This window comes from Musa acuminata, chromosome BXJ2-1, assembly GCF_036884655.1.
Source record: "Musa acuminata AAA Group cultivar baxijiao chromosome BXJ2-1, Cavendish_Baxijiao_AAA, whole genome shotgun sequence".
NCBI classification, from domain to species: domain Eukaryota; kingdom Viridiplantae; phylum Streptophyta; class Magnoliopsida; order Zingiberales; family Musaceae; genus Musa; species Musa acuminata.
In genome coordinates, this window is record NC_088338.1 from 17,023,943 (window position 1) to 17,041,367 (window position 17,425).

The 17,425-nt window shown below is 41.6% G+C and overlaps 1 protein-coding gene across 4 annotated transcripts in view; it reads left to right on the plus strand.

The window, feature by feature from the left end:
- LOC135599024 (pentatricopeptide repeat-containing protein At4g04790, mitochondrial-like) overlaps positions 1–17,425 on the plus strand; it is a 70,813-nt gene that overhangs the window by 32,274 nt on the left and 21,114 nt on the right. For all 4 annotated transcript variants that reach the window (XM_065093656.1, XM_065093657.1, XM_065093658.1 and 1 more), the window contains exon 9: positions 17,134–17,232. In XM_065093656.1, coding sequence (XP_064949728.1) covers positions 17,134–17,232 — 99 coding nt within the window. The remainder of the gene's footprint in view (positions 1–17,133; positions 17,233–17,425) is intronic.

Here is a 17,425-nt window from a genome sequence, read left to right on the forward strand (position 1 = left end):
TTGGATAAATAAGATAATTAAGGTACTCGATTTCGCCCATTCTCTTAAGACTTAAGAAGTCAAAGGTTATTTGACTTTGCTTGCCTCCTTGAAAGTTGTACTCCATGCATCGAGTTGGTTACTGGCATTTGCTCGCTCTTTGCTCACACTTTCGAAGCACTTGAAGTGTTTGCACTCCTTGCATTGAGTTAACTACTGTGATTCACCTTCTCATTGTCATCGAACTTTTGGAATACAAGAAGTTTTCACCACAACTTGAAACAAGTCTCTAATAGTTTTGGTCGTCTCTAGGATTGTACTGTCTTCTCTATCATCTCTATCACCTACTCCTCTGAGTGGCAAAGGTACAACATCGTGTACTACCTGCTTCGTTCCTTAGTCGAGCACTCTTGCATCGACCCGAAGTCCTCCACTTTCGGTTATCTTGATGAGAAGCTCGTTAACATTGGTCTTACGAAGTTTCATGGCCTCTGCCCTTCGGCCTTGTCTCGGTACTTAGTGTTTGCCTCTACATTCTCCACTCTCCCGACCCCTTCCATGACCAAGCGCTCTCCCTCCATAAGAGCAAGGGATTGATGACTCCACAAAAGTCCCGCTTCTACGGTGCCATGGCACTACCATGCCCATGGCCCTACCATCTGTCATCTCGTATCTGCGTCCCTTTTTTCGCGATCGGTAGATCCGCCTTTTCGGCATTGTGGCATTCCTCCGAGTCCACCTCCATTCTAACCGATGCTTGGTGTTGGGTAACTAAGCTCCTCTGGACTCGTCGTGGCTTCCTCGCCCCTTTCGACCATCTACTTCAACACCTCTGTGTTTTCTGAGCAGTTCCCCTTGGTTGATGGAAAGATAGACTGCAACTCCCGTGTATGGCCTCCGCCATCATGTTGCAGGGCTCGTGCTGATTCTGTTCTCCTTAGCTTCCTTGGTAGTAACGTTTGCTTACTCGGCCTTGTCCTTTAGCTTGCCTGGCTCCCTTAAGCGAATATGAGCTCTGGAGCAGTTCAACTCTCCAGCCGCTCCAATCATTCCTCTGCATGATCAAGTACCCTTATGGGACTCACTAGTACTTGCATTTGGAATTCCCCCTCAGTGATACACAACTCTCATATGCTGTTGACCAAGGCTTTCACTTGATGCAAACTTTGGTGCATGCACGAAAGACTTGCCTCTATGGCACCATTGTATTCCTCTTAGAATCCATAACCCTTCTTACCATTATGTTGTTCACCGAAGTGGAGCTCCCAGTAACTCCTAATCATACCTTCGTATGACCTAGTTCCTCGCAGGACATGTCTTGTGTGTGTCGCATTGCCTCGAAGTGTTCCGCCACGATCCACTGCACCATGTTGCCTCCTGGAGACATTTCCATTGTATTCTGATCATTGTGGGATGAACTCGGACTCTCCATGTGTGGCTTTTGTCGGCACATCGTAGGGCCTCTGCCACCTTCGATTGTATTCACTCCTTTGGCAATTGACCTTCGTCCACCCGCTCTCGGGTCACACCCAAACGAAGTACAACTCTAGGACAATCCGTTGCCTAGTAGCTCCCGAAGTCCACCGATCGCTGAAATTGGTGCACCATTGCCTGGATCCTGGGCCTCTACCCCCACCAGCACAATCTACGCTACTACTCGAATGGCAGCACTGTGGCATATTCTTCAAGAGTACCTGCTTTTACGTCCTTTTGTCCCGTAACAAGGCCTTCTAACCCCAACATCGCCTTTGCAAGTTGAGTCACCTTAGTTCCTCCGTCAAATGCTTTTATGAGATAAGGTGCATGTGCCTCAAAGCTCCCTTAATCTTTGGCACCATGCAGCACAAGTCCACTCCATCAGAAAAAGGGACCCATGGAATGACATGATATTGCTCTTGCCTCTGCAAGAGTTCATGTCCTTGACCTCTGTCTAAAGAAAGCTTCGTGCCTTCGCTCTATGTTCCATCTTCTATGTTGTCCCCTTTCATGCGGCTTGGGTATTTCACTAAGTTACACCCAAGTTGCTCGCTCCTCGGTTTGCATTGGGTTGATAGTGGCCCTCGCTCCCACCATTCCACAAGTCAGCCCTCCGTTGAGTTCAATCTCCATATCGGTTCTAAGTATGCGTTTATTTGGTATTGCCTTGGGTCGCTCTCCCACTTGATCTCGCAATGCATCCACCAATGCATTACCTCATGTTAGATCATGCGACGACTCGTCGTCGTTCGCTCGATCCGTTGAGATTTGTGGAGCTGTTGTATTGAGGTACTTGCTCCTCAAAATGTGCGGTTCATTTCACATAATTCTTCCTCTAGAGAGCCGAGACTTATCACTTCTGGATATTTGTCTTGTTGGAGCAACTTCTCTCTTCGTATCCTTCCCGCTGGAAGTTTCGGAGACCATCATCCCTTTGGACTACTTCACCTTGCCGAACAAACTATGCATTGTTCTGCTCCCGTAAACGCACTTGCTAGATTGTGACTCTTAGCCAATACAGCCCAATCGCTGCACCCCTCAAGTTTTAGCAACATGCTGAACTTGCTACACACTTTAGCTTCTTACAGACGTATCCTTCTCATGCCGATGAGGAAGTTTTAATGCTCCATGGCGTCGAGTTTCGATCGCTTTGGGATGGCCACGGATAATCCATCGTTTGTATACAAGCCCTTGCATGAGTTTCGAATTCTTCGAGTAAGCAATTCCCCTCACCTCTGTGAGTTTTGCATAGCTCTTTCAGTTATTGAGTAACCCATCTCACCTTGCACGGTCTCATTTTTTTCAAGCATCCTGCTTGCCTTGAGCATCGTCAAGTTTGGTTGCCAACGTTGAGTCGTAGCTCAAACTCAGCCATCCCAACCTTTGTGCACTATGCATTCTTCCCATCTTGCTTGTCCTCGTGGTGCCTCTCGCGCGAAGTGTTGGCCATTCCTCTGAATGCCAGTCTTGGATGCCTGCTCCTCTGAACGACTCCTTTCCCTATATCTTCATGCCCATTTCCTCCAAACGGTCGCGTGTACTGATTGCCCTCAACATAGCCCCGTTAGGTCTCCCACGTTTGCATGCCAAGTGTTTCTAATTGTGCTTGTCCCACTTTGATACCAAATGTTGTGAACTTAGCTAATTTTGCTTAAGTTGTGTGGCACGCTTGTGTGTCCATCCACAAAGGTCAGTCTCCCCGAAACCTCCTATGGTCCCTAAGGACCTACAAAAGAGAAAATGAGTTAGAGAAAATGTTTCACTCGGGATCCACAAGCAACCATTTCAGTAAACATTTCATAGCCAATGTAAATTACAACCATAGACTTCACAAGCTCTGAATGGTCGCACAACAAAGGGTCCAAAATGGTCCACTACAGACCGAAGTGCTCACAAGTGTCCACATAACAACCTTCGTTTACAAGCCTAAAACGATCACTAAAGCAACTAAAATGAGGCTGCCAAGCTTATTGTTAGCTCTCTACATGTTGTGCAAAGCATGAACAAAACCAAAAGGCACTGACATATATGAGCACAAGGTATGCAGTTTCGAATAATACCGCCCGTACCGGGCGGTACGTACTGGTCCATCAGCTGACTGGTACATGGATGGCCTGTTACCGGACGATATATATATATATATATATACCGAATGGTATATCGCTCAGTATATTGTATCGTACCGTACCGAGCGAATGTCGAAACACCGGTACGGTACGATATTTCAAACCTTGCATGAGCATTACATTAAACACTTTGTTTACAATTTTTTCCATGCCAACACGGTACACTAAGGTATATCGATGTATCACCCGTATCGGTCCTCTATCGGATCGGTATGTATCGCCCGTACCAAGCGGTACAGTATGGTATTGCAAACCATGATAAATACCACAAGCTTCTACCAATGTTCACATCATAGAGGGTCTGCCGCATCTGTCCAAAATCAACTATTACATGCTCTTTCTTCTATCCTTTAGACATTAAACGAGATGTGTGGATCCTCGAGCTCCATGATTTAAATTCTGGGTGGCATATATAAAGTACCATTCCGTCGTCTATGCTCCACCCTAAGCGATGTGAACAACATAGGGGTAGGGAGAGGCTTTTATAAGCCCAAAAGAGATCCCAATAGTCAAATTGACCATTGGGGTGGAGATGTTAAATTTCAGCCCAGTATTGGTCGGAATTTGATTGCTATCGACTAGATTGGTAACAATTGAATTTCGATTGTACCAAACATTATGTGAGGCATACCAACCTGTCACAGACTTAGCTGGTTTTGCCTAAGTCGTGCGGCACCCTTGCGTGTCCGTCCGCAAAGGTCAGCCTCCCCGAAGCCTCCCATGGTCCCTTAGGACCCACAAAAGAGAAAATGCCTCACTCGGGATCCACAAATAAACATTTCCGAAAACACTTCATAGACAATGCAAATTATAAACAGACTTTACAAGCTCTGAATAGTTGCACAACAAAGGGTCAAAATGGTCCATTACAGACCGAAAATCTCTCACAAGTGTCCACATGACACAACCTTTATTTACAAGCCTAAAGCGGCCATCAACCCAACTAAAATGGGATTATTAAGCCTTCGGCTGTCCCTCTCCAATTTCTTCCACAAACTTGTCAAGTAAATCATATATCTTGTCTCCAGATTTTACAAAAGATGAAGCATCTATTGACTTCACAAGCATAGTCCCTAAAGAATAGTTAACCATAAAATTAATTATACTCCTGCGCCTTCTATCAATCGAAACATCTAACATAATAGAGCAATCATGTGTTGCCCATGATTCTTTATGACCTTTTAGTAAGTCATTTGTATAATTCAACTCTTTTTGCAACAATGAAACTCGCATCTCATAAGAACTTGAAGGTTTTAATCCCGCACCATATCTTCCAATAGCTTCAATCATTTCTTTAAAACTGTCTAAATGAGTTGTACTAAGCTGAAGACCAGCCTGATAGAAGAAGCGAGCAATGTGCTGAATTGTTCTTCCTCTTATTTCTTTATCACAAGTATCACTTATATTTGTTTGTCTAAATTTTGAGCCTCCTACTTGCCCTTGTTGCTTTTGTGATCCTTGAAACATATATAAATCCATTGGTCATTTTTTGCCCTTCTTAGTACTCATAACTTCTTTTTCTTTTTTGTCGTATATTTTTTTCCCACTTTGGTTAATACTCATAGAATAATCTTCTTCTTCATCCCTGAGATATTCAACATTGTCTTTTGGTAAATTCTCGTAAGATTCATTCTTTTGTTTTTTCTTTTCATTTATATAACTCAGCAACTTTTCTTTTACTTTAGGTGGACACATTTTGCAAGCTGTTGGATTCTTGAAATTTTCTACTAGATATTGTTTTGCACGAAAAATTAATAGTATTAAAATCAAAATAATATATTATTAATCTAATAAATCGAAATACTGTTACTAGTATACTGTTAATAGTATACTGTTAACAGTATACTATCGAAAGAGGAGAAAAGTGTAAGGGAAGACCGAGGGTGCTGATTGAGAAAAGCGGGAGCGACAGCGGCAAGTGATGATAGTGGCAGCAGCAGCGACAGCGGGAGCGGCAAGCGACGATAGTGGCAATGGCAGTAGCGAGCAGCAGGAGCGGTGAGCGGAGACAGTGGCAACGGTAGCAGCGAGCAGCGATAGCAGCGGAAGTGAGAGCGGTGACAGTGGCAGCAGCGAGCTGCGGGAGCGACAACAGCAGCAGCGGCAACAGTAGCGTGATTGCCGAGCAGGGTTAGGGTTGGGGAAGTCGCGCTGATATCAGTGCTTTAGTTGGTTCGATTGAACCAATTAAAGCATCGAAGACCGAACCAGACCTAAAACGCTGATTTGGTCGCCTGGTTTAACCTAGGCGCTCGCTCGAAGCACCTGGCGCCTGGGCTCGGGCGAGCGCCCAGGTGGCACCTCTTTGAAGCACGCCGCCTGGAAATGAAGCGAGGCACTCGGGCCTCGCCTCTCGTCGCCCGTCAGCTGACCAATACACGGATCGCCCGTTACTAGACGGGACGGAATATATATATATATATATATATATATATATATATATATATATATATATATATACGAGGCGACGTCGCTAAGGCGATGGGACGTCACCTTTTATAAAAAAAAAATATATATATAATCTTTTATATATAAATATATATTTATTAATTTATATATATATATATATATATTTATATATAAACGAGGGCTTAGGAGAAGAGAGAGGCGATGTCGTTGAATTATATATATATATATATATTTATTTATTAATATACATATATATGTATGTATATATATACCGAACGGTATACCGCTCGGTATACAATATCGTACCGTACCAAGCGAATGTCGAAATGTTAGGACTCTAGCTAGGAGAGTCCTAATTGAGAGGGACATTCTGTTAGGACTCTAGCTAGGAGAGTCCTAATTGAGAGGGACACTCTGTTAGGACTCTAACTAGGAGAGTCCTAATTGAAAGGGACATTCTGTTAAGAGGTTTTTTCTTAGAGAAGAATTAGGAGTTGTAAGGGAATAGGAGTCTTGAGTATGAGTCATATTAGGAGTTAGTTAGAAGTAAGAGTCTTAAGTAGGTGTCCTATTAGGAGTTAGGGTTTAGAAGCCCTATAAATAGCCATGTATTCCTTCTCTTTTCTTAAGCAATAGATGAATCTTTTCTGCAGCCTTTGAGCAGCAACTTGGAGGGAGGAACCCCTATAGAGTTCCAAGGAGGTCGATCCCCTAAAGAGATCAACCCTAAGTTTAGAATCTGCAAGGGTTCTATCACCTAGTATCAGAGCAGCGTTCTTGGCATCTCGCTGCCCTTCCACTGCCGTCCATCAGCCCTCCACAACCGCCCAAAACAATTCCCACAATTGCTTAAAAGATCGTTGTCGAATTCCGCCATCATCTCCACCACCGCGGATCATCCTTTGATCTCCCCGTGAATTGCAACAGGTTCTGGTTTCCTACCTTACTGCTGCTGCAATTTATTTATCCCTGTCCGAAAATCCAAAAAAAAAAAAAAAATTCGTTCCTATTTTGCTGCAAATTTTCATCGTAAGTTGCTGAAATTTTTCGACGAGAATTCTGCTATCGCAACTTACACCAATTTTCTTGCTGTTACTGTCGAAATTTTCTTGATGGACATCCTTGCTGTCATATAAACTGAGATATTGCTGTCAACTCTCTCCTCAAATCTCTCAAATTTTTTGTGGAGATTTCGTCGAGAAACCGCTGTTTCTTCGACGATAATTCTGCTCTTACAAGACAACACAATTCTGCAGCAAACTTTCACTGATTTCTATCAAACCTATACATGCCTTTAACTCGTCAACAAAAGAGAGATCTTAACATCACAGATTTGGAGTCATATACTATGGCATCTGAGGAGGCAATCAATGCTAAATTTGAAGCCTTTGAGGCACGAATGGAGGATAAGATTCGGACTCTCCTTACCGAATTCAGTTTGGGCCGACCACCAAGCCCGAAGAAATCACATCAAGGAGAGAGCTCTAACCAATCACATCATGCCCAAAGAGATGACTTTCAAGAGAGGGGAGGCTCTATGACCGACCCCAACTATTTGCGCATGAGAGTGGACTTCCCTAGATGGGAAGAAGGAGACCCAATTGGTTGGATCTCGCGCGCTGAGCGATATTTTCGGTATCATAAAACTGCGGATGCATCCATGGTGGAAATTGCAGCTATACATCTTGAAGGGGATGCCATACAATGGTTTGACTGATTTGAACACACTTATGGAGCGCTTTCATGGCGACAATTCAAAGAAGGACTACTGATCCGCTTCGGACCAACTTATTACGAGAACATTGACGGACAACTAGCAAAGATCCGACAAACCTCCACCATTCAGGAGTACCAAACCAGGTTTGAAAGGTTATCTAATCAAACTCGTGATTGGTCTGAAAAACAGTTATTGGGGACTTTTATTGAGGGCTTAAAGCCGGAGATCCGGGGAGAAGTTAAGGCGCGACAACCATACACGCTTATGGCAGCCATCTCTTTCGCACGACTTCAAGAGGAGCGATTGAACCATGAAGCCCGGAGGACAAGGATCACTCCACGACCTACAATACTAAAGCCCTCAGCCCCCCCTACTATCAACCGAGTCCCTGCACCGAAAAGGTTAACAAGAGAAGAACTTCGGGAGCGATCTGCGAAGGGGTTATGTTGGCATTGCGACGAGCCGTGGAGCCGCGAGCATCGTTGTAAAAAAGGTAGACTTCTTATGATTGAACCAGTAGAAGAAGAGGTCATTGAACATCTAGAAGAGAGCCTTGAACATGAAGAAGAAGATATGGAAGAAGAGCCACAACCGACCGACATTACGGTACACGCACTAGCCGGCTATTCAAATCCGCAAACGATGAAAGTTGGAGGCCTTCTCAAACAACAGTCGATCACTGTTCTCATCGACACGGGTAGCACTAATAACTTCCTGAATAGTAAGGTTGCTGCTCGGATGACACTGCATATTGAAGGTTGCAGCAAGTTCGATGTAAAGGTTGCCGACGGTAGAATCCTAAAGTGCGACCAAAGATGCCCGCAGGTGAAACTATTACTGCAAGACCAAGAAATTATCACCGATTTCTTCCTCCTACCAATCGATGACTATGAGGCAGTGCTTGGTATAGAATGGCTGACTACACTAGGTGATGTCTCTTGGAACTTTTCTAAATTAATTATGAAATTCTACTGTAAGGGCAAACAAATCATCCTACGTGGGAAGCGCGGAAGCAACGTTACCACTGTTTCGACCCAACGAATGGAGAAAGTTTTACACAAGGTAAATGGTGCCTTTTTGATGCACCTCCAGCAGCAACCAGAGGGGAAGAAAATAGAATTTGAAGATCAAAATCTTGCCCAATTGCTTACTGAATTTGCCGACATATTTGCTGAATCGCGCGGTCTTCCTTCTTCTCGGCAACATGACCATCGAATTCCAATCCTTCCGGGCAAGCCACCAGCGAACACTCGACCATACCGATATCCTCACCTCCAGAAAGATGAAATTGAAAAGATCGTAAAGGAGATGCTTGAAACAGGGGTGATTCGACCAAGTTGCAGCCCCTATTCCTCACCGGTGCTACTTGTACGCAAGAAGGACGGAACTTGGCGGATGTGCATCGACTACCGAGCTTTAAATGGCATCACCGTCAAGGACAAATACCCAATACCAGTGGTGGATGAACTTCTTGATGAATTGAAAGGAGCTTGAGTCTTCACGAAGTTGGACCTCCGATCCGGTTACCACCAAATTCGGGTATGTAACGATGACATTCCAAAAACTGCATTTCGCACACATGATGGCCATTATGAATTCTTGGTAATGCCTTTTGGACTCACTATGCTCCTTCAACCTTTCAAAGTCTCATGAATGATATATTTCGGAGCTTTCTTCGTAAATTTATGCTGGTATTTTTCGATGATATTCTCGTTTACAGCCCTTCTCTTGAGACTCACTTTCAACATTTACGGATTGTTTTGACGATCCTTCGGGAGAATACTCTTTTTGTTAAGCAACCAAAGTGCAGCTTTCTCCAGCAAAAAGTAGAGTACCTTGGGCATATAATATCAGAAGAAGGAGTGGCGGTAGACCCAACAAAAATTGAGGCAATGCAAGGCTGGCCGAAACCTACAAACGTGAAATTACTGCGGGGGTTCCTTGGACTAACGGGCTACTACCGAAAATTTGTTAAGGACTATAGGAAGATCAGTGCACCACTCACTTCTTTACTGAAAAAAGATGCTTTCCAATGGTCGGACAAAGCCTCTGCTGCCTTCGACAAACTTAAAGCAGCCATAACAACGACGCCGGTGCTTGCGTTATCAGATTTCAATAGACCCTTCATCATTGAGGCCGACGCATCTAGAGTCGGAATTGGAGCCGTTCTCATGCAAAATGGTCGACCACTCGCATACACTAGCAAGGTATTATCTCCCTCCCATCAAAATATGTCAGTATATGATAAGGAGATGCTTGCCATTGTACACGCAGTAACGAGGTGGAGACCCTACCTGATCGGCCGGCGATTTCAAATTAAAACTGACCATAAAAGCCTCAAGTACTTTTTGGAGCAACAGATATCATCCCCTGAGCAACAAAAATGGGTAACCAAACTTCTTGGATTTGATTATGAAATTATTTACAAAAAGGGGAAAGAAAACGTTGTTGCAGATGCACTCTCACGGCTACCTGAACAAGCTAAGGTTTCAGCCATCTCCCTTCCTACCACCGGTCTCCTCGAGGACATTAGGGAAGAATGGAAGAAGGATCCAGAGATCAGCAAGATCATAAAAAAATTGGAGGAGGATCCAAGTGCAATAGCCTACTACACCTGGGATTCGAGGGATTTACGCTACAAAGGTCGCATTGTGCTTATACCTGACTCCCCTTGCATCGCAATCATCTTGCATGAAATGCACTCTATACCTTCAGCAGGGCACTCTGGATTCCTAAGAACCTACAAAAGAGTGAAGCAAAATTTTTATTGGAGAGGGATGAAAAAAATTATTGCTGAATATGTGGCACAATGTGATGTATGTCAACAGCACAAGGGTGAAACTGTGGCAAATCCAGGGAAGCTACAACCACTACCCATACCAGACTCAGTGTGGACTGACATCTCCATGGACTTCATTGAAGGGCTGCCATCTTCCAAAGGTAAAAGCACGATTCTCGTGGTGGTTGATCGACTTACGAAATATGCTCATTTTTGTGCTGTGAGAAATCCCTACACTACTGCTAGTATTGCTCAGATTTTCATAGAAAATATTGTTAAACTGCATGGGATGCCAAGGTCCATCGTAAGTGATCATGACAGGATCTTCACTAGTAAATTTTGGACCGAGTTATTTCAGTTACAAGGCACCAAACTCAAGATGAGCACAGCATATCATCCACAAACTGACGGCCAAACAGAGGTGGTAAATAGGTGCTTAGAGACGTACCTCCGGTGTTTCGCTAGCGACCGACCAAAAGAGTGGGCAAAATGGCTTCCTTGGGCCGAATGGTGGTATAATACTACATATCATTCATCTACAAAATGTGCCCCTTATGAAGCATTGTATGGTCGACCAGCACCTGTGATTCCAAAGTATGTAATTGGCTCGGCCAAGGTAGATCGGGTTGACCAAGAATTGATTGATAGGGACAAACTCTTACAACTGTTAAAAGATAATCTCTCTACCGCTCAAGCCAGAATGAAGCAGCAAGCTGACACACGACGAAGTGAAAGAGAATTTTTAGTGGGAGATTGGGTTTATCTTCGCCTACAACCATACAAGCAACTCTCTATCAACACTCGAGCCTCCATGAAGCTATCCCCACGTTTTTATGGGCCCTATCAGATCACAGAGCGTATTGGAGCCATGGCATACAGACTTAAATTACCTAAAGATGCCAAAATTCACCCTGTCTTCCACGTATCATGCCTAAAGCCCAAGTTGGGAGAACACGAGTCACCCCAGATCCAACTGCCCAACACAACTGAGGATGGAGTTATTCAAGCCCAACCACAGGCCATCCTCGATCGCAGGATCGTGATGCGTCGCCGACATCCCTCTACTGAAGTATTAGTGCATTGGAATAATCTACCACTTGAAGACGCCACATGGGAACCATATGAGGAGCTGAAGACCCGGTTCCCTGAGTTCATGGAATCTCAGCCTTGAGGACAAGTCTGATTTGAAGAGGGCGGGTCTGTTAGGACTCTAGCTAGGAGAGTCCTAATTGAGAGGGACATTCTGTTAGGACTCTAGCTAGGAGAGTCCTAATTGAGAGGGACACTCTGTTAGGACTCTAACTAGGAGAGTCCTAATTGAAAGGGACATTCTGTTAGGAGGTTTTTTCTTAGAGAAGAATTAGGAGTTGTAAGGGAATAAGAGTCTTGAGTATGAGTCATATTAGGAGTTGGTTAGAAGTAAGAGTCTTAAGTAGGTGTCCTATTAGGAGTTAGGGTTTAGAAGCCCTATAAATAGTCATGTATTCCTTCTCTTTTCTTAAGCAATAGATGAATCTTTTCTGCAGCCTTTGAGCAGCAACTTGGAGGGAGGAACCCCTATAGAGTTCCAAGGAGGTCGATCCCCTAAAGAGATCAACCCTAAGTTTAGAATCTGCAAGGGTTCTATCACGAAACTTCGGTACTGTACGATATTTCAATCCTTGATTGGAACATTAATGTTGTGATGGTTGTAGTCTGATCGTCGTGAACCACACGTGTTTAAGGCGACTCTTGAGGCAAGTATGATTATGACATGTATTGGTGTGGAGCATGGAGAATGTCAAAACTTCTACTTTTGTCATTGATCTACTGCTCTATATCATAAGATTGATCATCATACTTCTACTCAAAGATGAATGATCATCACTGTATTACTATTGGTCGTAAGATTTTTCATAATACGACGACTGTGAATACGATGAGCTTCGTTTTATGTCTACGTAGTGTAGGCTCTGTCACATCTGCTCAAAAGCATCCACTATCTTTCTGTTCGCCTTTCATGTATTAACTTGACTAGTACCTAGTCGAGCTTCATGATTTGAATCTTGGGTGGCATACGTAAAATATTGCTCCTCGATTCTTGCACCATCCTTAAACTGTGAGGACAGGACCATCAACTCCTCGACGTCATCGCCAATATCGGTCAAGGCATTATTGTTCACATCGGTACCATATCTCTGTGTCGTGTGGGTTGCTGAATGTGATTGAGGTGTCTCGTCGCATGGCTCGATTCTTTCAACGGTGCAGCTAATACTACTGCCTTCCCCTTTGCCCTTGCCTTTGTGCGTTGAGCGGGCAATTATGATGGTTGTGTGTCTCTAGTTCCTTTAGAAGTTTGATTCAATGTTGTCCGGCTCCTTCCGCCACGTTATGACTAAGGGGAATCTTCCTCCTACTAGGGATGGTCTTCCTCTTCTTCTATTGCCTTGGTGATAAAACACGAAGGACACGGAGGATCTCTCGCCTCATCAAGTAAAGGATCCTCTTGGTTCTTCATTGCTTCGACCCACTCTAATATCGGCTATGAATCTTCGTTGTAGTACTAGAGGTCGATGGGATCAATCTCTGGTTCCTCTGGCTCCTTGTCCAGCTCGGCACACTGCAACCTTAGTCGCACGTTGTAGTGGATATATACTAGCTTCTCCAATCGTTCATACAATAGTCTGTTTCAGACCTTCATGTGAATCAATGTGAACGTTGACTAGTTACATTTGCAACTACTAGAGGTCATCGTTCGTGAAAGTACACAGACAACAATCTTCCTTAAATTTGATGCATTCCCTCCAAATTGTAGCCACCACTCGATTATAAAAAGATATAAATGACTTTATTAACATAACCAATATAGTTTATAATCCTAGCAAAGCTATACTAGGATCTATATTGTAATGACATGATACAACTACAACATCGGAGAATGAACCGATTATTTCTCGGAATAATCGGCCCTCCATAATAGCATCGATTGTATCAATAGTTTTTAGCAAGAGTTGATATATAAATTTCTTATTGGTTACAATAAATTTAATTATGTTCTAAGACTATTTCAAAATTAAATGGCTGAATTTTAATAATACGTTGATATATTAAAAATGTTTTGGTTCATATGAACTTCGATCTTGTAATCGATGATCTGTAAATATTGATCAACTTTAAAATAATTTGTAAATGCTTTCTTAACCTCCTCTCTTATTATAATTAGCATATATTTAAGATAAGGCATTTGGGGATGCTTGTCCATATTAACCTTGCAGCGGACAATATAAAGTGGTTCCACTACGGTGAGAAAGAAAAGTCTTTTTCACCTTTTTCCATAGCTCGATCTCAAATACCTAGAATTAGACCATTCTTGTAAGGTGATCATTATCTTGAGGCCTTGCCTCTTTTGTTGTATTGAGTTTAAGACAATGAAATTTATAACAAATTGAGTGACTCCGGATCGGAGTATCTCACCATTTGTATCAAAGAGTGGACCCAATGATGATTATATATAAACTTTGTGATCGATTGTTATCGGGCTACACACTTGCTGACTGATTGTAGTTCATCAATATCTTTTAGCATTAGGTCCATGCAATGAGCTGTACATGGAATCCCAAACAATGGTCCTTTTTTTTATTAATTGTAAATCGACCTTCTTGAAATTAGCTCTATTGTTGGTGATTATTTGGACAATGTACTGTAATCTGATCTTCTCTAATACGGTGTCCATTAGGTTTTCAGTATAGTTTGTATTTTGAATCTTGTCAGAAGCATTTACTGACTTATGAAAAATCACCCGTCTGTTGTAATACACAAGAAAATTGATGATACTCATTCTTGTTGGCACTGTCCAATTGTCACACATTAGTGTCACCCTATGTTCCTCCCATTGTTTCTTGAAGGATTTGATTCGATCCTTTAGTTCTGCCACCTCCTTATCTAAATTCATGCCATGGATCTCCTTCGATGTTTGAGGTTGGATCCCGACGCTAATCTTTTGAATAAAAGAGATCATGCTTTGATGATATAGACCGTGGGTTATGTTTGCTGGAATCTTGTAGAAGTTGAATCATTTTTCAATTGTCTTCCCAATATCTTGCTTCTTTTCTTTTGTATATGCATTGTCAATCCATGTTTGCTTCGTTATTTGTGGAGGATAGACTTGTGGATCGATATCAATAATATTTGGTACTGACCTCTTGCTAAGCCCTTTAATAAAATCATAGATTCCACCCTTTCTCATGCTATCGATTTGACTCCACTGACGAGGAGGGGTAGTTGGCTGTCTCATGTTGGCCGACCTTTGGAATCCTTGGCGCAGACTCATTGCCAACGCTATGCTCCTATTGTGAGCCAGGTTGTTGATGCCTCGTTGCTTCCTTGTGCAATATATGTTAAATTATGATAAATTCATAATCAAATAGACTATTCATAATATTAAAAACATTTAATACCCCCTAATTAGCCATCTTTTATCACAATAAACATGTTAAACACTCTAATAATTATTAAATACATGAAATTGACCCAATAAAGGGTCAAATGATGATAAATTTATCATTAAATACACTAATTACAACATTAAAAAACTTAATTAAACCATAATTAACTCTATTTTATTATTATAAATATGTTAAACACCTTAAGAGACATTAAATACGTAAATTTGATCCAATATAGGTCACATTACGATGAAATCATCATTAAATACACTAATCACACTATTAATATATTTAATTACTCTCTAATTATTCTTCTTTTATTAGTATAAACATATCAAACATACTAATAGGCATTAAAGACATTTAATTGATCCAATATGGGTTAAATTTCAATACCATTGTATTGAAATACACTAATCATAACATTAACAGTTAATTAATCCCTAATTAGTCCTCTTTCATCACTATAAACATGTCAAATACCCTAATAGGTATTAAAGACATTGAATTGACCTGATATGTGTTAAATTTTGATTAAATCATCATTAAAACTAATAATCACAGTATTAAAAAACTTAATTAAAATCTAATTAAACCTATTATACCATCATAAACATGTAAATCATCTTAATATGCATGAAATACAAAATTTGACCCATTAAATGTCTAATTTTGAAAAAATCAGCATTAAGCACACTATTCACAACATTAAGGGCCTTAATTACTCCTTAATTAACGCTATTCTATCATCAAAAATATGTCAAACAACATATTAGACATTAACCATATAGAAGTGGCTTAATCATATCATAAATCAACAAAAATCTAGAAAGAGAATACATACCTATTGATTAGAGTGTTTTTCCTTTGACTTAAGTGTTAATCCTCCTAAATTTGATTCAATCCACAAATTACAGTTTTGTTGAGTTTAAGAGAGTGAAAATATGAGAATGTAAGAGACATATGAGTGACAAGGAGTTTGAGAGAGTGAAATGGGTTGAAAGAGAGGAATCTCGACCCTTGATCAGTATCGGTCGAAATCCGATCGGTATAGGTTGGTAACGATCGGATCTTGACCATTCCAACCGGTCTAGACCATGTTTCACCTGATCTAGGGTCATGCAACATGTACCGCCTAGTACGAGATGGTCCGCATATTGATCCCTTGTCGGACCAATACATATCGCCCGTATCGGGTGGTACGCTATGGTACTTGAATTTTGGATCTCACAAACAAATAGGGGCAACTGAACTTTTGTTAGGCAACTAAGCACTCTTGTGAATGTGAGTGGTCGCCGATGGATGATGCATAACGATCACTAGGCACTTGCAAGAAATGACACAATAGGGCTTACTTAATAGTTAATACTACTTACCACCCCTCCTCCAATTTCTGAATCTCCCATCCTCCTTGTGCTGCTACCTAGGGGATTCCAAGGAGCTGTGATAGTTGACATTTTGTTGGTTGCTCGACTTGGTTGCAACCACCTCGGTAATATGGGGAAAAGGGGTTGTTTGGCCTGGTTTCGTTTGAGCGATAATAACCGGACAACTCTGCTTGTGAAGCTTACAAGGACTTAAAACACAAGCAAAAGTGAGGCTGCTAGAATACTGCAGATTTCTCCATATACAAAACAAACCAATAATGGTAAGACGGATACGAGTAAGTGGCGATAGGCATACCAATTTAATGCAAATTGGTACCAGTCAGCTTACTATCCAATAAACCTAGTGCAGTAAGGTCACCACTTGGTAAGTTTGGTTTCTGGATTGGACTGTAAAAACTAGTCTGTACCAAGTAGTAAGGTCAAACCTTTAATCCTTGCTTTGATGTGTTTTCTCACATATGATGTATAGTTGCCTTTATTGATATAATAACCACCAAAAGCTACGTGTGTCTTATTTCGTTTCAATACTATAAGGCACATAATTTTCCTGACAGTTTGGAGTCTCCTTGGCAACATTGATTGTCCAGATTTATACTCTTATCAGTGTAAACCACAAGGCTATGTTCTGGTCAATCTCATGCATGTCAAATTTAATTTTTCAAGTGATTCACATTGATTAGGAAGTATTGTGGCTAATCTAATGAAAAGTAGTTTTTAATGGTATGAATAAACTCGTACTGTGTTCTGTGGACATTATCTGTGGTTGTTGTATTGTGAATATCCATCTTGTTGCTGTTGAATGTTGATACTTAGCGGAACTTTGCTTTCTAACCAGTTTGAAGGTGCTTACAATCTGCTAGCATATGCGAAAGGGATGAACGAAATGCCTACTACAAGCATGTATAATATTATCATGGCTGGGTATTTTAGGGAGGTAAGTACTTATTTTGTTGTTTTGTCATTGTTCTTTGTAAGATGAAGCAAAATTGTCCAAACCACTGTCTCTATAATTGATAATCTCTTTCTATTACTATGTAAAACTCATGCAAACTGCAGAAAGCCATGGAATTTCCTCAAAAACTAAGTGCACAAATGAATATTCCAAACATTTGAAAAAAAATTTCTCT